This window comes from Melanostigma gelatinosum (genome assembly GCF_949748355.1).
Source record: "Melanostigma gelatinosum genome assembly, chromosome: 7".
NCBI classification, from domain to species: Eukaryota; Metazoa; Chordata; class Actinopteri; order Perciformes; family Zoarcidae; genus Melanostigma; species Melanostigma gelatinosum.
The window spans coordinates 26,176,473-26,197,792 of NC_136640.1; the positions used below are offsets into that span (position 1 = coordinate 26,176,473).

Below are 21,320 nucleotides of genomic sequence, written 5' to 3' on the forward strand. Positions count from 1 at the left end.
ATGAGGTGAAGTTGGAACTATAAGGTCTTTTACTTAAAAAGTCATAAACAAAAACTTAAAGGGACTCCAACAGGGAGTGGGCAAAAATCCAAACAGAATACAAAAGGCAAAGTCACAAAAAGCAAAGGTACAAACCAGGAGCAAACACAAGTACCAAACGCTGGAGCACCGAGCAGACACGAGGGAGACACAATACTGGAACAGACAGGGGAACGAACAAAGACGATCTGACCACCAGAACACGGAAAGCAGGGGAGTATATATGTGTGGGGTGATGAGAAGATTGAAGGCAGCTGGGTGGTGAGTATGAGTGTAATCAGGGGAAACACAAACACACACAAACACAGAGACACAGGAACACAGGGGGCAAAGCCTACACTGTGACAGCACCTCCAGTCACCAGTTTGTCAAGCTCCTAAAGTTCGCGGATGACACCACCCTCATTGGACTCATCTATGGTGGGGTTGATTCCGCCTACAGGTGGGAGATTGACCATCTGGTGACCTGGTGCAGACAAAACAACTTAGAGCTCAACGCTCTAAAGACAGTGGATATGGTTGTGGATTTCCACAAGAACGCAGCCCCACATGCCCCCATCCCCCTGTGTGACTCCCCGTCAACGCTGTGGAGTCCTTCCGCTTCCTGGGCTCCATCATAACCCAGGACCTCAAGTGGGAGCTTAACATCAGCTCCATCACCAATAGGGCTGAGCAGAGGATGTACTTCCTGAGGCAGCTGAATAAGTCAATGATTGTGCAATTCTATGCCATCATTGAGTCCATCTTCCACTCCTCCATCACTGTCTGGTACGCTGCAGCCACTTCCAAGGACAAGGGCAGCTTATCATTCGCTTTGCTAAAAGAGTGATTGACTGCTATCTGCTGTCCCTCCAAGACTTGTTCACTTCCAGGACCCTGAAGCGAGCAAGAAGTATTGTAGCTGACCCCTCTCAACCTGTACATAAACTGTTCGAGTCCCTTCCCTCTGGCAGGAGGCTGCGGTCTATCAGGACCAAGACCTCACGCCACAGGAACAGTTTCTTTCCTTCTGCAGTTGGGTTCATCAACAAAGCCTGGGACCCCCACTGACTGACTCTGACTCTTACATCCCCATGACAATTTCCTACTGTTACACACCCTTGCACATCCTTTCTATATTAAAATACGCTTGCCACTTTTATAATATTAGTTTGAACGTACTGTTATGTTTGTTTGTTTACCATATTTTATTGTAAATTTTAATATTTCTATTTTTAAATGATGTCTTGATTATTGCACTGTGTTCATTGTTTATTGTTATGCACCAGTCACCAAGTCAAATTCCTTCTGTGTAACTTACTTGTCAATAAACGGTTCTGATTCTGATTCTGAAGGAACATGTCAGCAGCTCAACGGTGTTGAAATATGGACACATTGGTATTTGAGGTCCTGGGAACAAGAAAAGAGAGAGAGTGGGGCTGCATTCTTTACATTTCCACTCGCATTTATGCAGAATTTAAACTAATTTTAAGCCTGCATTGAGGCTTTTGTAAATCCAGAGTTTTCTTATTTTGTTGGAATTAAATCTGTGTCCTTTTGTACATACAGAGCAACTGTAAACCACAATGGTTTCAGGGAAAGGCTCGACACAAAGAAAATACTGACATGTGCTGATTTAGGACAGATAAATAAGACAGACAGGATGGACATCACTAATAACATGTTGAAGAAAAAGTTACCAGGTTAATTTATTTGTCATTTTTACAACACAGGGTTGCACAATGAAATTTTGTAGTGAAAGCAGGTTGTAATCAGCTCATCCATGTTAAGCCTGTATGTGGAAGTGAATTCCAAGTTTATGATTAAGATAAGTTGCAGCTTTTCCTTAAAAACTAAATAAACCTTTTCTATTGTTGTTACATGAAGATGAACAACTATAGACAGAGCGACATATGTTAATGAGGAAACCCCCTCAGAGAATAAAACCCTGCTGTTTATGACTGTTACTACATCTTTGGTGTTCATTTTTATATATAATAACACCTAAATAGCTTACAGTAAATATTGTTCACATAATCTGTAGTGGCGACAATTCACTTTAAGATTCAAGCAAAGAACATTAGTTACAGTGAACAAATCTATTATTTTGATAGCTAGAGGGACCACACAGTAGAAAACAAGGATGTCATCTGCCAGTTATAACACCAATAGTTCTACCAGTGGAGATGCCCTGAAGATCACTTAATGTTGTCACATAGAAGTCAGGCAGCAATGAGGAACAGATTGGGCACCCTTCCTTAAAGCCACATTTCCTATCCAATCTGGCTGATGACCCAACATTTAAGATGAATCTGATAATAATAATAATAATAATAATAACTAATGATTAACCTATTATACTGTATCACCAGGCCTTGGCATGTAGTTGATGGGTAAGGGATTGGACATTCATTCAAAAGAAATCTCCAAAGAAAATGATGCTCAACTACATCGAAAACCTTTGAGAACTCTAAAAGAACCTTTTTCTGAAATCCAGTGTAAAAATCGAATAAATCTAAAACTGCCGTATTTTTTGTTATAGAGACGTCTTTTGGGCAAAAACCCTCATTGAACTTCATCAATTATAGAAGACGCACTATTCTGATTGTGCCAGCAAATATCACAACCAGAAGTGTATGATCATTTATCAATAGGCAATTACCAAAATGAATGAATATGACTTTGAATAATGATGGTCGTCTTGAGTCATACTCAAAGGGAAGGCATTGACTAACATGCTCTCATTAAATAATTCTTATAGAAAGGGCACCATCTGCTGGTAAAATAATTTGGAGAATTGAGATGATTTACTATCTGTTCCAGCAGACTTCTTATCTTTCAGGAGTCTATACAATTACTGTATTAGCATACCTTTACCAATGAATTCATTCATCTGTGAGGTATTCTGTAAAGAAAAGTAGGATATATGCTTTGGTTCATTGGTTATATTTCATTGCATTTTAACATGATGCCTTTCCAAAACTCTCTGCCCTCCTACATATTGAGGGGCAAATGTGGCTTAGTGGTAGAGGCTTAGTGGTAGAGCCCTTTAATCAAAGGATTGGTGGTTCAATCCCCGGCTCAGTGGGCAAGACACTTAACCACAAATTGAATGGGTATGAATGCTAGATCGTCTTGATGGGCAGGTGGCACCTTGCATGGTAGCCCCTGTTATCAGTTTAACAGTTATCAGGTGTGAATAGGTGGATGATGACATGTAGCGTTAAAGCACTAGATATTTGGGAAAATACCTAAATATGTGTGAAAATGTTTCATGCAAGATCAAGAAAGTACTGTATCATATTTAAATAGCTGGTTTTAACAATACAAGTTTTCTTTGCTAAAGCGATTTTTAACTTCATTTTTTATATTTAAAAGAGTTGTTCCAGTTCCAATAATTTGATTTATTACAACTGTTATGTGAAAGAAATGCTTGGAAAGAGATAAAGATACAACTTAATGATCAGTTATAGAGAGGCTTGCTGACTGAGACATTTTGCTCACCAATACTTAAACCAACCAGAAGTCTCCATGTGAATGCATCCAGTGAATTTAACCCTCCATATGTATATAAAAACATTCAGATATGAAAGCCTGAGCCTGCCATGAGCAGCTCGTCATAGAGAGGATGAGAGGGGTTATCCAGGATGATCTTGTCCTTCATCTTCCTCTCTGCCACTGACTCCAGCATGTCCAATTCCAGCCCGACCACAGAGCTTGTCTGCTGGCCTCACCAGTACACCAACCCACAGCAAAGAACAGAGCACTACCAGTACAGACTGGTAGAAGTCTTCAGAAGCCGGTTATACACACTGAAACTGGGTCTTCTCAGGAACAATAGCCTGTATGAGTCCACCCTCTCCACTTCCACCAGCTGGATTATGCAACAGGGGGCCTTTCTGTTCCTCTGGGAGTCACCACCAGCTCTTTGGTCTTGCTGATATTGAGCTCCAGGCAATGGTTCTTGCACCATGTGACAAGTCTTTGTTGATGCATCCAACAGTGAAGCAGTTGTGGGAAGGAACCTGAGTTGAACCGGAAGACTGAGGTGTAGAGAGTGAAGAGGAATGGTGCTAATACAGTTCCTTGAGGTTTCTTTCATCACAACTTCAGAGGCACAGCTATCCATTCTGACATACTGTGGCCAGTCACACTGTGAGCTAGTCAGTGGGGCACACTCACATTCTATTGCTCCTCAATAGGATGTTCCTAAAAGAACATAGCTCCCCAGAGGGTCTACAAAGTCAGCAGTTAAAGGGCAGGTTCAGGTCCTCAGATGGGATGTTTGGTGCACCTTTCAGGCAGTTAAAGACATTTTCTTAGAAAATATGACAGTTTGAAAAGCTTTAACACTCAAAGCACTTTAACACTGCATGTCATCATTCATCCATTCACACCCATTCATACACTGATGGCAGGGACTACCATGCAAGGTGCCTGGCAACAACATACTAAAAGTTTAGAAAAACAATCTCTCAATTTTAGGATAGCAAGTCATTTCTAAGTATTTTAATAGGGCCTAACAACAACCAATTGCAATACAAGACAGTCCCAACTGGACAGTAACTTATTATCAAAATCTGCCATTTGGAATACATTTGAATGGGGTATGTCAGGTATGCCAATATATATATATATATATGTGTATATATATATATATGTATGTATATATTTCCCTATTCTTCTTAACCTTTTCATTGTAGAGCTCCGTTTCCCTGCGAACTTGTTCGTTGATCTCGAGATCCACTCGGGTCCCTCCAAACGTTTTCAAGAGCACCGTAGCTTGTACGTGTCCCGCCGTACTTTGGTGTCGTGTAGCGGCCTTGCTCAGGCAGCTCAGGTTACCAAATCCAGCATGGCTCCATACAACAAGACGGGCCAGTCGCAAATAACAGGCATTCCCAGCAATACAATTTGCAACTCTTCTCCGACCCTGTCAGCCAGGAATACCATTCATAATTTGCCGACTGAAAGTGGCGCACAAAACTTTTCCTGGCTGGGTCAGGGCTGCTAGCTGTGGTGTTGGCCGGCCATTTCTTACTATGTCCAGTTTGTCCGGAAATGTCCTTCTTAAGAAAGGAGTTTCCAACTCCACCACTAAATCTGTTTCTCCTTCCGCCATTTGATGTTAAAAAAACAAAGCTAGGTAAAAAAAAAAAAAAAAATGCCATAATTTCTTGCATATCTTTCCACTTGAACTCTGACTGCTCCAACCTAAGTTCTGCTAGCAAGCATAAGTTTCACTTTAGTCACGTGCTCGCCCACTGACCAATCACAGCACACTCTGCACAGCTGCACCTGGACACTGAGCTGCACGTAATGCTGACATAGCTATAGGCCGGCTAGCAGGCGCTGACACGTCAAAGAATACGCCCAACATGTCAAACTAAAGATCTGATTGGTTGAACACTATGACTGTTAGAGCCAAATATGAGATTATGAATACCACTGCATTTCTTTGTTTGTACATTGGGTGGCGCTGTATTTCCTGTCCTGGGCTCAGGTATATAAGTCCTTAAATCGCTGTGTTCATCAGGTGTTTGATCCCGGAAGGGCAAACGGTTTTGACCGCATACGCTACACATTTACTGCATTGTGGGAAAGAGTGGCTTTCGTGCAAATTGTTTCCACGACGAGAATAAATGAGCTACAGATCATCATACAAAGGTCTCTGTGATGTGTCGAATGCACCACACCTCACAGGTAGTTTAGCCTGCAGCGAGCGCGTCAACCAGGCGAGTCCGGAGGGAGCAGCACCTCAGGAGCTTACGGCCACACGACTGGGCTTCTTTAACTATGACAATCAACAATATCGTCCCCATTCACTTAAACTGCACATGGATGCACTTGTGAGTCTGCAGGCCTCGGGCCTCTCTTCTTCACAGAGGTGAGATCTGATTGGATAAAACGAAACGAAAGTTACGAACGTAACTACGGTTCTATGAATCCTGGATGACCGCCAGAGGCAGTGCTTAACACTGGATATCTTCCGTCGCGCGCATGCGCAGGTCGAATATTTATATCAACAAAGTCACGTGTGACCTCGGATGACCACCGTCGTCTATAAGTTCCGGTGTCATCCTGAGCTCAGTCCTATGGAATCTTCTCGCGAGTTCACGGGATTCCGAGTGACCAAGAACTCTGGCGGTCATCCAGGATTCATAGAACCGTAGTTACGTTCGTAACTTTCGTTCTATTTCATCCTTACTGACCGCCAGAGGCAGTGCTTAACACTGGATGACTTATACCAAAAGAGTCACGAGGAAGCACAGTAACTACCCCTTATAGCTCCGGCAGAGAAAATTGGCCAAGAACCCTCCCCAGTGGGTGAGGGTTGGCAACGTTAACTCTGTAGTGTTTGGTGAATGTGCTCGGTGATGCCCATGAGGCCGCCGCACATATATCCCCCACAGGCACACCACTCAGGCTTGCCCTCGGTGTGGAGACACTCTTGGTAGTGACCCTTCACCCCGGATGGCCGAGCGCAGCCGCTCGCCTTGTATGTATCGGCAATGGCCTCCACTATCCAGTGGGACAGGTGCTGTTTTTCCTTTTTTTTTTTTTAAAAGGAGCACAGCCCTTCTTAGGCTCACCATAACTGACTATGCAGGCGGTGGCTTCCATATAAGCTCTGAGGGCCCACACTGGGCACAGCAGCCTTGACCTCTCCTCTCCCGATGGGGGAGGGGGGGGTCAACTTTGCCAGCTGGATAGGCCGGTTTATATGTGAACGTATCCACCCCCTTGGGAGAAACACTGCCTTAGGCCAGAAAGTGACACCCAAGCCATCTGAGTTCCACCTCAGACATGATTCTTCCACTGATATGGCATGCAGCTCGCCCCCACATTGAGCTGAATTGACAGCAAGGAGAAAACCGTCTTGCTGATAGCCATCTAGGCTCCGCCTGTGCCAGGGGTTCAAAAGGACAAGCATAAGGTGTCCAGTACCAAGGGTAGGTCCCCTGCAGGGGAGACCGGCCCTTATCCAGGAGGGACTGTAGAAACTCAGTACAGCAGGCACGGGGCGCTGTACTGGGACCTTGTTCTGAGCCGCACACTAGTCGGAGAACAGCTTCCACCTGTTTCTTGTACTGCAGGCAGGTAGACCGCGCACTGGCATTCAGAATAGTCCGTCAGACTGGTTCTATGCAGCCACTCAGCATCCGGTCGGGCCCTCCCGTGACCCCTAATTGAAGGCGGCAGGGATTGGAATGCCAAATCCGACCCTCTAGTTGCGACAGGAGATCCCTCCTGTCGGGGAAGAACTCTGACAAGCTTATAGCAAAAGCAGAGGGACTGGTGGAAAGGCATAAAGAAGATCCTCTGGCCACGTGTGAGCCAGGGCATCTTGACCCAGAGGGCTGGTCCTCTCCATCAGGGAGACCCAGTGGGGGCAGTGGGTCGACACGTCTGGATGCAGCCGCCACTCTCCCGGTGGAGGCTTGTAACGGAACAGGAAAACCACAACCTTGTTCCATTCTCCTGGTGGGTACATTGCCCACAGGCTGGTCAGGCGAGGGGCCTCCCAAGTCAGAAGGCCACGGTGATCCCCGTAGCAACTTCTGCAGATCTGGTGCCCCATCGATAGTTCATGGGAAATCACAGCAGAGGTGCTGTCCACCGGACAAGCACATGCTTTCCCTTCAAACATGGAAGGAAGTGCTCGAGCGCTAGCTCTAGAACCTGGACCTGCGGTCTTTCAGCAGACAACTGCCCCCAGGCTGTCCTGTTCTGTCACCCTGCACCCCGCCTTGAGAGGCAGGTATCTGTTGTGACAATCTCCTGGTGGAATGGAACCGAGCCCCTGGGGCTCGGTTCCTGGGACACTGTTCGCCAGATATGCACTCCCTCCATGGGGATAGTGAATAGATGAATAGACACTGTTTCGATAATATTATTGCCCTGTATCTGTGCCACTTGGCATCCAAGTGAAGGCTGTTCAACCATCCGCACTGGGGCGACAGACAGGCCCTCATAGGGCCACACTAATGAAGGTTATGCTCTGAGAAGGGCTCAGGTAGCTCCTCTCCATGTTCACCTTGAGGCCCACTGGGCCACGTGAGAGAAGGCGAGCAGTGTCCTGTGGCGCCTGAAGCCGGGACGGCGCCTAGGTCAGCCAGTCGTCTAAGTACGGCAGTATGTTCACGCCCTGCGATTGCAGGGGGAAAGGACAGCAGTAACACACTGTGGACACCCATGGGGAGATGGGAGAGTCCGAATGGAAGCACCCAGGACTGAAAGTTGTGGTGATGCACCATGGGAACAGGTGTCGATAGACGTGAACCACTCTCCCTTGGAAATCCGCTGATGGGAGAAAGAACCCCGACAGCCGGCCTGGAGACATCTCCTGGCACCCCTGCCGGGGGGGACGGGGACGTAAGTAGGGTTGTATAGGTAGCGGTCCGGCCTCTCAGCAGGACGCCGAGGCCTGTTGCGGCTACTAGGGTAAGCTGGAGGCTGAGAAAACGGCCTTGTGGGCCAAAAATGGGACCCCTAAGTCTGGGGGTGCAGGCATGTCCCTGCAAAGACCAGAGAACTGCTGCCAGGTCTGGCTAGCTCTAACAGTCCGCTGAAGCGCCTGTACAGCAGCTGACTCGAACAGCTCACCAGGCTCCACTGGGACAGTATGGAGGGTCCTCCTACATGTCTCAGATAGGGGTGACTGCGCCAGCCAAACCTGGCGGCGAGTCTGAACCAGGGTGGACATCATACATCCACGTTCCCTCGATATGAGCGCAAACGCCTGCAATGAAGCATCACTGAGCAGAAGCGTCGAAGTAGCCCGCTGCAGAGAATCTGCGAGGGAAAGCATGAGGTGGGAGAGGGAGTTGTCGATACGGTGCACAGCGCTGCTGTGTCCTAAGCCCTGGATAGCAGGTCATCTTTGACCCGACATTGGGTCGAGGGCACCTGGCATCGGGCCTCAGAGTCTCCTCAGGGGAAACTGATGGACGCCATAGTCGTCTAACTGGCTGGCATACGTGCAAGGCCAGATTTGCCACCTCCTGCATGGTCTGATGTAAGGCGGGAGAGAGCCCTGGTGTCTCCACCATGCACGCAACTCCCTCAGATATTCCTCGGACGGAGGAACAGAAAAGGTGGTGAGGGCGGGAAGGTGCCTGAAGAAGGCACTCACAGGTGGATGTTCCAGCTGCTGTGTATGCCCGGCGTGCAAGCGCCATACAAATGACCAGGGTAGGTTGGTCTGGATTCAGCTGCCCTGACAGGGGGAGGTAGACCTCCCGCATCAGGTGTTCCACTTCGGCCAGCCTAGCAGACCTTACTGCTCAAGGCGTGATGCCGCAGGTCCTGCCTGGGTTCTCCCTGCTAGGGCAAGAGGTCAGGGCCGTCCTCCGGCTGAAGAGGAGCTATACAGGTCCTACAGCCGGGAGAGTTTAACATGGCCGCGATTCTGGTGGAACCCTTGTCCCACTAGTTTATGCGGAATTCCAAATCAGTCCGAGCGGGAGCGCTCTGCTGAATGTTGAGAGAACAGGCAGGGGGCAGTCAGTGGCGAGTGATCCTTCGGACACTCTTCCCTTAGCCAGCCGCTGCGGATATTGGTGACCCACCAGTTAGCCTGAGCGAGAGCACTCTGCAACTGTGGAAACAGGTCAGGCAAAGTCCTTATAGTGAGAGGGGCGAGGACACTCTCTAAGCCCACTCTCTTCACTAAGATAGTTGCTGCAGATATTAGTGTCCCCCCAGTTAGCTTGAGCGAGAGCACTCTGTTACCGTAAAAAACGGACAAAACAGAACACAGTCCGTACAGTGAGAGGGGAGCGAGGACACTCTTCACTAAGATAGTTGCTGCCGATATTGGTGTCCCACCAGTTAGCTTGAGCGAGAGCACTCTGCCACTGTGGAAACAGGTCAGGCAAAGTCCTTATAGTGAGAGGGGCGAGGACACTCTTCACTAAACTAGTTGCTGCAGATATTGGTGTCCCACCAGTTAGCTTGAGCGAGAGCACTCTGCCACCGTGGAAACAGGCCAGGCAAGTCCTTATAGTGAGAGGGGAGCGAGGACACTCTTCACTAAGCTAGTTGCTGCAGATATTGGTGTCCCACCAGTTAGCTTGAGCGAGAGCACTCTGCTACTGTGAAAAACGGACAAAAAGAACACAGTCCTTACAGTGAGAGGGGAGCGAGGACACTCTTCACTAAGACAGCTGCTGCAGATATTGGTGTCCCACCAGTTAGCTTGAGCGAGAGCACTCTGCCACTGTGGAACAGGTCAGGAAAACAGTTCTCATAGTGAGAGGGGAGCGAGGACACTCTCTTCACTCGGATAGTTGCTGCAGATATTGGTGCCCCACCAGTTAGCTTGAGCGAGAGCACTCTGCTACTGTGAAAACGGACAAAAAAAAAAACCACAGTCCTTACAGTGCGAGGACACTCTCCACTTGGACAGGTGCTGTAACTCTTGGTGTGCTACCAGTTAGCCTGAGCGAGGGCACTCTGCTAACTGATATCCGCTACCGATATGTCCATAATGTTTACAACAATCAATGGACACACCGAGTATTAGCTTAGTCTAGTTAGCCGGAGCGAACTCGACAGCCGTAATGCGTAAAAACCATCAATGGGCACAACCTCAATGTTGATTTAGTATAACTAGCATTCACCGAGTTAGCCTGAGCGAGCACATTCCGCTAACTGTGATCGTTGTAATGCTACAAAGTTGATGGCCACAGCCCCAGTACCAGCTTTGTTTAGCTAGTTTCCCACTGAGTTAACCTGAGCGGGGATGCTCTGTTAACTGTGACAGCCGTAAGGATACAAAGTTAATGGCCACAGCCCCAGTATCAGCTTTGTTTAGCTAGTTTCCCACTGAGTTAACCTGAGCGAGGACGCTCTGTTAACTGTGACAGCTGTAAGGATACAAAGTTGATGGCTACAGCCCCAGTATCAGCTTTGTTTAGCTAGTTTCCCACTGAGTTAACCTGAGCGAGGACGCTCTGTTAACTGTGACAGCTCTGTTAACTGTGACAGCCGTAAGGATACAAAGTTGATGGACGCAGTCCCAGTATCAGCTTTGTTTAGCTAGTTTCCCACTGAGTTAACCTGAGCGGGGACGCTCTGTTAACTGTGACAGCCGTAAGGATACAAAGTTGATGGCTACAGCCCCAGTATCAGCTTTGTTTAGCTAGTTTCCCACTGAGTTAACCTGAGCGGGGACGCTCTGTTAACTGTGACAGCCGTAAGGATACAAAGTTGATGGCCACAGCCCCAGTATCAGCTCTGTTTAGCTAGCTTCCCACTGAGTTAACCTGAGCGGGGATGCTGTTAACTGTGACAGCCGTAAGGTTTACAAAGTTGATGGACGCAGTCCCAGCTAGCATCCAAGTTAGCCTGAGTGAAGACACTGCTAACTGCGAATTACGTCAGATGTAAAGATTAAATCTCCATGTACACAACGCCAATGCGGATCTAGTGTCTCACAAAGTTTGCCTGAGCAGGAACACTCTGCTAACTGTGATAGCCGTAACACTGTGAAGGGCGGGCCGACAGCGTAATTCCACGCTCTCGTTAGCGCGCCACTCGATTAACTAGAGCGGAAGCGCTCTGCCAACCGTGGAACAAACAACTGTTATAGAAAACAATGTTAATCGATCTTACCGATTGCTGTCATCACGACTTAGCTGGCCCTTATCAGACTGGTGACGACCGATGATAGGGGCGTCCACCAGTCCGGGGCTCGATGTCCGAACGGCGAACACACCGTTCCCTCCGAAGAGGGACAGCTCGTCGCAGCCTTTGGAGGGCGAGAGAACCGCAACTCCGACCGGTAGTCACAAGGCTACAGCGACGAGCTCTAATATGTCTTGATCGTAGACACATCCTTGTTTATGCTACCATGGTAGCTAACCTGCGACGCGAGAAGAAAAAAGGGCCGAGCTCAGGATGACACCGGAACTTATAGACGACGGTGGTCATCCGAGGTCACACGTGACTTTGTTGATATAAATATTCGACCTGCGCATGCGCGCGACGGAAGATATCCAGTGTTAAGCACTGCCTCTGGCGGTCAGTAAGGATGAAATAGAACAAGCTGCACTGGGAGCAGAGCAGCTGAGGAAGACAGGAGCTGTGCAATGAGAACATAAGATAATGGGGAAAATAATTTTATAAATCATAATACATAGTGTATTTAAGGCAAGGCAAGGCAAGTTTATTTGTATAGCACATTTCAACAACAAGGTAATTCAAAGTGCTTCACATAAAACCATTAAAAGCATCAAAACATAAGGCAAAAGAAAAGGAGATTTAAAAACAATTAAAGAAACAGTGTAAGAAATAAAATACAGTAGTAAAATGCAGAAATGCAGGAAATTGATTAATATCCTTGAATGTGGTTCAATTAAAGGCAGCAGCAAACAGAAAAGTCTTCAATCTTGATTTAAATGAGCTGAGGGTCTCAGCAGACCTGCAGCTTTCTGGGACTTTGTTCCAGATATGTGGAGCAGAAAAACTGAACGCTGCTTCTCCATGTTTAGTTCTGACTCTGGGAACAGAAAGTAAACCGGTCCCAGACGACCTGAGGGGTCGGGATGGTTCATAAGGTAGCAGCAGATCAGAGATGTATTTTGGCCCTAAACCATTCAGTGCTTTGTAAACCAACAGCAGGATTTTAAAGTCAATTCTTTGTTGGACAGGAAGCCAGTGCAAAGACATCAGAACTGGAGTGATGTGATCCACCCTCCTGGTCTTAGTGAGGACTCGAGCTGCAGCGTTCTGAATCAGCTGCAGCTTTCTGACAGACTTATTACAGAGACCTGTAAACACACCGTTACAGTAGTCCAGTCTGCTGAAGATAAATGCGTGGACAAGTTTTTACAAATCCTGTTGAGACATAAGTCCTCTAATCCTTGATATATTCTTCAGGTGATAGTAGGCTGATTTTGTAATTGTCTTGATATGGCCGTTCAGGTTGAGGTCTGAATCCATAACTACACCTAGATTTCTGGCTTAGTTTGTGGGTTTTCACATCAGTGATTGAAGCTGAGCGGTGATTTTTAATTGTTCGTCCTTGGTACCAAAAACAATTACTTTTGTTTTATCTTTGTTTAATTGAAGAAAATTCTGGCACATCCAGTTGTTGGTTTGTTCAATGCAGTTACCCAGCCCTTGTATGGGATTATAGTCCCCTGGTGACATAGTTATGTAGATTTGTGTGTCGTCTGCATAATTATGATAACACACTTTGTTGCACACTTTCCATAATCTGAGCTAGTGGAAGCATGTAGATGTTGAACAGAAGAGGCCCCAGTATTGAACCTTGGGGAATTTAAGAAAAAATATTAAATTATAAAATAGCTATAACTTTGTGATTCTGTTTAGGCCAGCAGAGAAGGCTTTGCAGGCCCTGGCGGGCCGTCAGGGCCTGCAAAGGTGGTTCAACTGTAGTAGGACTTACTGCACTGAAGGCTCAGGTATGAAATACACGGCCCGCCACTGAATTATAATATATATTGGCAGCAGTGTATATTTTGGTGATACGGTGTAATTGACAGTGTATGACTCATGTTAACTGGTTAACTGTTCATCAGAGTGGTCTGTGGGAAGAAACATAGAGAGCACGCCTCAGGGAGGAGACGCTAACAGTTGTATCCGGTCTGCACTGATGTTTCAGGCTTGTTTCCAGAATGGAGGCAAATAGAGGGCTGAGGGCAGATTTTCCCTGCAGAAGAAGAAGAGACAATCACAATGAAGAGCCTGCTGAACCTGACCGAGAACCAGTTCAAGATTGGGGGAGCAGTCCTTGAATTGTCTCCTGCGACAGGTTTATGCCTTTGGAAATAAACTGAGCTGTAATACACTTCCGACCCAAGGGAGGCAGAAATGTGACGTAAAGCATCTGGTCTGCCGGAAATCCGCCAAAGAAGAAGAAATAGACGCTCCCACCGGATGTCTGAGATATGTTAGCACTGGACCAGTTCACTGTAAGCGAGCGTGACCGCTGTCAATGAAAAAACAGCAATGGCTGGCAGCAGACTGGAGAGGTTTGGAACTGTATTCACCCGGTAAGTGAGCAGCATTTTACGCTGTGCTTAGAAGCTTGTAGTAGCTAGGCAGCTAGCAATGGCTAACGGTAGCCATATCCATTACCTATTGAAAGCCATCGGATCAGGTCCACAAAACATGTTGTTTACCACAGATTTACGTTACGTGTTGCTTAATCGGAATACGTCATGCTGTTTAAGTGAGTAAAACAGGGTTTTCAGGAACCAGTTAACCGTTCTCATAATCAAATGTGTCTCCTGCAGCAGTGGTGACATCATTAGCTGACCCTCACATAAGTCATCTTACGTCACCACGTTAACGTCGGCATTCTCCTCATGCATCACTAACTGCAACATGTGGACGAAACTAATGGCAAATTGATTTCAATTTTCAAGCGTTGACCGGTCAAACGAGTTTAAGGATACGGTGTGATAACATAAGCATGCGACAGAGACGGATGTCATATTAGTGTGCATACGACTGATCGGAAGGGGTCTTAACCATGGTCCAAAGCTCTTGACTAATGAGTTAAACAGATCAGTAAAAAAGAAGGACTGAGGAGCTCAGCATAATTAAATGCGATCAAAGTGACTAATTCTTCAGTGCTGGCTGCTGAGGATATTATAATACAGAGTATGTGACATTTATTCTTATTGCTCATTCTAATAATTTGGAAAGATCATACTTTAAAGCAGCTTAATACATACGATCTTTGAGTTTAAGCCAGCAACATCATTAATCTCTGTGTAAGTCTCTGCTTTACAATGAATCATATGTTTGTCAAATGTCATTTTACTGATCAATTGTGCGATGAACAGGGTTCGAGATCTGATGCGCTCTGGGGTCATAAAGCCGTCAGAGAAACCCATCTGGTATGATGTATATGAGGCTTTTCCACCCAAGAGGGACCCACTTCATGTGAAGCCACACACCAGACCCTGTACCAACAAACTGGAAGCTGTGCCTGAAATCTTCTACAGAGAGGATGAAGTTAGAGCGTGAGTTGAGTACTCACCATAGACTATATGTGCTTCCATGTGTAAGCACGTTCATGCTGCATCGCTCTGTTCTGTTCTTTAATGTAACGTTACTGTAGCGACCGAGCCTCTCCCAGCTGTTAACAGACTGTTCTGCTAGCGGGCTAGCTAGCGAGCTGTACCCAGCATGCCGTTCGGCGGTGTAATTTTATAAATGTACAATTATTAGTGTTACAAATTGTTTATTTGTCATAAACTGTTGTGTGGTGTTTTGCCCTGTTAAAGAGCGTTAGTTGTGGGTTATTAATTGTTGTGTTGTAAGTTATAACCATGATTAGGGGTTCCTCTCAATACACTTAAGACAAGTAGCTCCGACCGTAGTGCTCCTAGCGGCGAACAATATATTTAGCTGCCTGTTGAAGAGTTACAGCAGTTGTTTCGGCTATGACTGTGTGTGAAAAATTCATATCATACGGGAAATTAATACCGGTTGAATCGGTATACCGCCCAGCACTACCTCCAGCAGAGACCAGTCCACCATGGACTTCGACCTGCAGTCGGGGCTCCGGGGGTAGGAGGAGAGCTCAGCTCCCAGCACCAGCTCCTCCTCCTCCTCCTCCTCCTCCTCCTCCTCCTCCTCCTCCTCCTCCTCCTCCTGGAGCAGAGCTTCTCCTCACTGCTCCTCCGGTGAAATGAGAGGTTTTCTGAATGGAGTTTGGTGCATAACGTTTGTCCACAGGGACCACCAAAACCAACACAACAAAGGTCTTATAGTAGCTTTAAGTAAATAAATCAGAACACCCCTTAGCGACCATTATCAGCAACGGACAGGCAATGTGTTAAATTGTTTTTATCACTTACTTGTTGCTAAAGTTACTCGCCCGACATGGTATTCTACTTGCTCTGCGCAAGTGAGCATCCTTATTGTTGAGGCCCCACTCACCCATACAAGTCTGCCTTTCAGGAAGTTCTATGTGCAGTATGGGACGGGTCCTCGGCCTTTGGATCTGGCCAAGTCCAACTTTGTTTCGACGTGTCAGAGGTATGTTTCCCCCCAATCATCATTTCGGTGTTGGAGTGATTTATGAAAAGAGATGATATACAAGCACGAAAGCACCCATCAGAATGTCAGGTGTGACATTCTGATGGGTGATTTGGCTGGGAATTGTTTTTATGTTTGTTCCAGAATCTGTAGTGTTTGCACACCAAGTGCAGGGTTGAAAAGACAGTTGAATAAAGTTAATTAATTCATTGAGTTAAATAAAATACATTATTTCCTTGACAATGTGACTAAATGTTTCACTTTGCTCCCGCAGGTTTGTAGACAAGTACACAGAGTTGAAGAGCCACGGTGAGCTGGAGGACTCTGCTCTGTTTGAAAAGACAGGGAAGGCGTTACTCACAGATGGCATCATGCTGAGGCGGAGAGGAGCTCCTCCTGTAAGAGTCTGAGGCTACTTCCACATTCATACATTTTTGCTTACTTCTGGACCCGAGGGCTTTTTAGAAAAGTTTAGCGTACAGCGTGTCGTAGAATGCACTTTTCATAAACAAATATAATGAATGCTCCACACATATTATATACCGAATTAACGAAAAAAGTCTGGGCAAAATCATCATACCAGCCATTTTACACACTGAAAACACAATTATACACAAACTAATATCATATCTAGAAGATTTACCACAATATCACGTATTTTTTGCCAAAAATCGGCGACCTATGCTCTCCGTTTGCATCTCCCATCACAAAGCTGGCAGCTATCATGATTGATGCATGAAAAAGCACGAGGATTCGACCCCGCGTCGAATAACACCCTCTAAATTCCTCTCCATCAAACGGTTCAAAAGTTACATAAACAAAGCCAACGAACAGCAATACCACTCCCCAGCAAAAGAATTGAAACACAGCATACCTTTTGTTGATTTTCGTGACGAAATGCTCAATTGATAGTAATCCGCTTCAGACATATAGTCCCGTCTCCTGCATTGCATGCCGTGTTAAAATGAATAGCATTAACTATTTTAATAGAAATGAAATGACACTATTTAGTAATTATCTTAATTTCTGTGTCTAAAATTCATGTGGAGAAAGCTTGTGAAAAGTGATCGATTCCTGGCACGTAACAGTCATTTTCAGTCTGATGTTGCGGCACATGATCACAGTACTGCCTTTGTCCTGCAGGTGTCAGCAGAGTCCAGGGATCCATTGTTTGAGCTGAAGCTGACAGACATGTTGGCGGAGCAGCAGTCAGTCGGTGCTGACAGCGAGGAGACAACAGAGACCACACACACCATAGACCTCAGCTCAAGGCCCATTTGATGAGCTGCAGATCCTCCACACTAGATACACTGTTTGACTTTAAGACACTGTCGTTTTGTTGCTGCGCCTCTGGAAGTGATGGTCATCTGCAGAAATGCCTTTATTTCAACCACTAACTCATGACATGGCTGGCTGCGATCGCACCATCAGGAACTGCTCTGTGGACTGTGTTGATGCCAGCTTCCTGTTTCCTGAACTGATGTCAGTGTCCACAGGATGTTGACATTAAAGAATCAAAAAATAACTCCTCAGTCCATGGTAGGAAGACTAGAAAAGCGCTATACAAGTACAGTCCATTTACAGTTAATGTCTACTGTCACAAATAAGACAGGTTTGTCATGACCAATTTCACTTCCATAACAAATCTTTTTTCAGTCTAGTGGAAAGAAAACACATATTTAGCTGTTGATTTTACTACTTTGTCTATTTGTATCTGTAGATTTCTCCTAAATGTATCAAAAATGTACCATTAGGAAATTCCTCATTTGCAAATTCAAACAACCAAGAACCAACATTTGTCACAGACCGTCACAGCCCGGCTCTGTGGGAGACAAACTGTCTGTCTGCCTGTATCAGAATTCATCTTGGCTTCTGAATGGGTGGTTTTGGGAGGGACAGGGCCCCTTTTTTTTTGTACATTCTTGTATTCACCACTGGTGTATAAAGTACCCAAAAGCCATACTTGAGTAAAAGTAAAGATACCTGACTGGAAAATGACTCCAGTAGAAGTAAAAAGTCACCTATTAGAATACTACTTCAGTAAAAGTCTTAAAGTATCTGATATCTATTGTACTTAAGTAGCAAAAGTAATTTTCTGATATTAAATGTACTTAAGTATTGAAAGTAAAAGTACAAGTAAATTATGTTGCCGGTAATAAAAAAGCAAAGGGTCAGAATTTTGAGAATTATGAAGTTTATTCTTTTCAGTGCTGTGGGACCATGGCTATGAAGGTATATTTGTCTTTATTACGCAAACAAAAAAAATGTTTTAAAAGCAAGTTTCTCGCACTGCAATCAAAAATCAAGTTTGTAAGTGAAAATATATAAACTGAGAATAATTTATTTGTTAGTTTTGCAACTAGAATTTTTGGTTAAAAAAATTAAATCTTTGGTCAAACAATAAAATCTTTGGCATCTGCAGATGTTCATGAAAATGACAAACTGTGAACTCAACTGTCCTGAGGGACTTCTTTGAAGAAAATCTAACAAGGACCACGGCAATAACAGTATGAGTTTCGAGAGGTTTATTGCATCGTGGAATGATTGTTAGATTCAAGAAGCTGACGGGATCGAGGGGTGAATAGATATAGGGTAGGGGTAGAGGGATGAAGGGATGTGGGGTAGGGATGAAGAGATGAAGGGATGTGGGGTAGGGGTTGAGGGGTGAATAGATATAGGGTAGGGGTAGAGGAATGAAGGGATGTGGGGTAGGGGTCGAGGGATGAATAGATATAGGGTAGGGGTAGAGGGATGTGGGGTAGGGGTCGAGGGATGAATAGATATAGGGTAGGGGTAGAGGAATGAAGGGATGTGGGGTAGGGATGAAGAGATGAAGGGATGTGGGGTAGGGGTTGAGGGGTGAATAGATATAGGGTAGGGGTAGAGGAATGAAGGGATGTGGGGTAGGGGTCGAGGGATGAATAGATATAGGGTAGGGGTAGAGGAATGAAGGGATGTGGGGTAGGGATGAAGAGATGAAGGGATGTGGGGTAGGGGTTGAGGGGTGAATAGATATAGGGTAGGGGTAGAGGGATGAAGGGATGTGGGGTAGGGGTTGAGGGGTGAATAGATATAGGGTAGGGGTAGAGGGATGAAGGGATGTGGGGTAGGGATGAAGAGATGATGGGATGTGGGGTAGGGGTCGAGGGATGAAGGGATGTGGGGTAGGGATGAAGAGATGAAGGGATGTGGGGTAGGGGTTGAGGGGTGAATAGATATAGGGTAGGGGTAGAGGGATGAAGGGATGTGGGGTAGGGGTTGAGGGGTGAATAGATATAGGGTAGGGGTAGAGGGATGAAGGGATGTGGGGTAGGGATGAAGAGATGATGGGATGTGGGGTAGGGGTCGAGGGATGAAGGGATGTGGGATATAAGGAAGAAGAAACGAGGAGGGTTTGTAGAAAGGAGGTTAGGCGATCGATGGGGGACCATTGATGTCCGGCGGCTGGCGGGAACGGAGACTGTAGGGTGGGGGCCGTCTCTTCGGAAGCTCCGGCGGTGCAGAGTCCCCTGTTGTTCCTGTAATCCAGACAGACAGACAGAGAGAGAGACAGAGAGAGAGACGGGGTTGGGGGAGGGATGTGAAGACAGAGTCGAAGAGGAAGTGAAGGAGTTCGTTGTGCTTAAATACTCTGTGCCTCCTCCTCGTCGCTCTCTTCAGACCACCTCGGCCTCTTCGCAGCAGCCTCCTCCTCGTCGCTCTCTTCAGACCACCTCGGCCTCTTCGCAGCAGCCTCCTCCTCCTCGTCGCTCTCTTCCCTGCGTTGTTTTGTGGAGCAGTCCTCAAGTCTGACGACATCGATCTCAGGGTCCTCCCCCTCTTCAGGTAGCCCATACCTGTACCTGTCAATAATACACTCAAAAGCAGCATTAAAAGCGTCATCATCATATGGGTCAGTGTTAGGGTCAGCGTGAATCAAAGATAGTAACTGATTCATATATTTTATGATATATTTTGACGCTCATACCAACCTTTTTTGTCCACGGTGAACAGCAGCAGCTCAGGTGGTGGAGTATTGTAAAAGTTAATTATGAGACAGAATAGGTTAATAAAACAATATTTCAATTATAAAATAAACATACTAAAGGCATAAACAGATGAACATAATACATTGAGCTGTTTCTAACTTTGCCTTTACATTATAGATTCTAAATCAGAAGCTCTGACTCACCTTTTCTGTCCACGGTGATGGAGTAAGAGAGGGATCAATAAATCATCGTAAGTAAGACGGACAAATAATCTTTGAATGACCAAATGAGAAATGAATTATGAACAAATAGACGTAGCATACACTTTGTAGGTATGTTACAAAATATTACTTTGTTGATATATTGTAGACTATTCTAGGTCACTTTCTCAACAAAACAAGCTCCTACTTACTTTTTCCAGCCAAAGCGAACACAAACATGGTTAGTAACAGAAATGATCTTTGAATTATTGAATTAAGAATTTAATATATTTTAAATGTTACTATATCTTTTTGGGCAATATTATTAAGGCAATTTTAACCCGTAGACTTTAACCAAACTGTCTTTGGGGAGTTTCCCTGGTCCCGTTTTCATGAGGTTTGTTGGATGTTGGATGTTCTGTATTTAGGTGTCCAGCGCAGTGCCAGTCAATTTTCAAGCGAAGGTGGTAAGTTCCTCTTCTCACATCAGCTTTCAGTGATATCTTTAGTGTTGATTACAGACACTGAGGGGGATGTATGACGTGTGTGGTTCAAGCACACCCCCCACTGCGCGGACTGCAGACCAAACACTAGGAGCCACTGGTGTCTTCAATGTTTTTGTTTAATGATCATCACATCTTTACTGCCAGCATGGCCTGTTAGTTGTATGTGTGGAGGAAGCATTGTTTTTTCTGTCTAACAAACCCAAGTTAATGCTTAATTACCTTATGAAATACTTATTATTCCTGAAGTGTTTACAATCCGTCTTATGTGTTCATCTTCTTACCTCCCTGACCGTTGATGCTTTCTCAGAGCTGTTGGATATGTGGCAATGCTTTGATCTGTATATGGACTGATTTAAAATCCTTTGTTCTACAAAGTAATCCTCATGACTCGGTGTGGCTGCTTGTTGACAGATGCAAAGCTGTTTTAAGCCCCTATACATGTTATATTCACTATTTAAGAAGCTTCACATGAACTCAACATGACTGAAGTTGAACCAAACTAAATCTCACAATACAAAAGTGTGACTTTAGATGACTCGAGTGTTTTATTGAATGCAACACTAAACCAGGGAAGTTGAGAAATGAGTCTGAGCAGTTCACACAATC

The 21,320-nt window shown here is 45.6% G+C and overlaps 1 protein-coding gene across 2 annotated transcripts in view; it reads left to right on the plus strand.

Moving 5' to 3' along the window:
* Positions 1–13,903: 13,903 nt before the first annotated feature.
* Positions 13,904–21,320, plus strand: part of mrps23 (mitochondrial ribosomal protein S23) — a 244,791-nt gene continuing 237,374 nt past the window's right edge. Inside the window, exons 1-5 of one of the 2 annotated variants that reach the window (XR_013772125.1) lie at positions 13,904–14,041; positions 14,840–15,019; positions 15,963–16,040; positions 16,315–16,438; positions 17,184–18,056. Coding sequence is in view for 1 of the 2 variants with exons in the window: in XM_079271900.1 (XP_079128026.1) it covers positions 13,998–14,041; positions 14,840–15,019; positions 15,963–16,040; positions 16,315–16,438; positions 17,184–17,321 (564 nt within the window). In the remaining variant the exon portion in view is untranslated. Of the gene's footprint in view, positions 14,042–14,839; positions 15,020–15,962; positions 16,041–16,314; positions 16,439–17,183; positions 18,426–21,320 lie in introns of those variants that run through there. The other variant, XM_079271900.1, reaches the window with a different exon arrangement.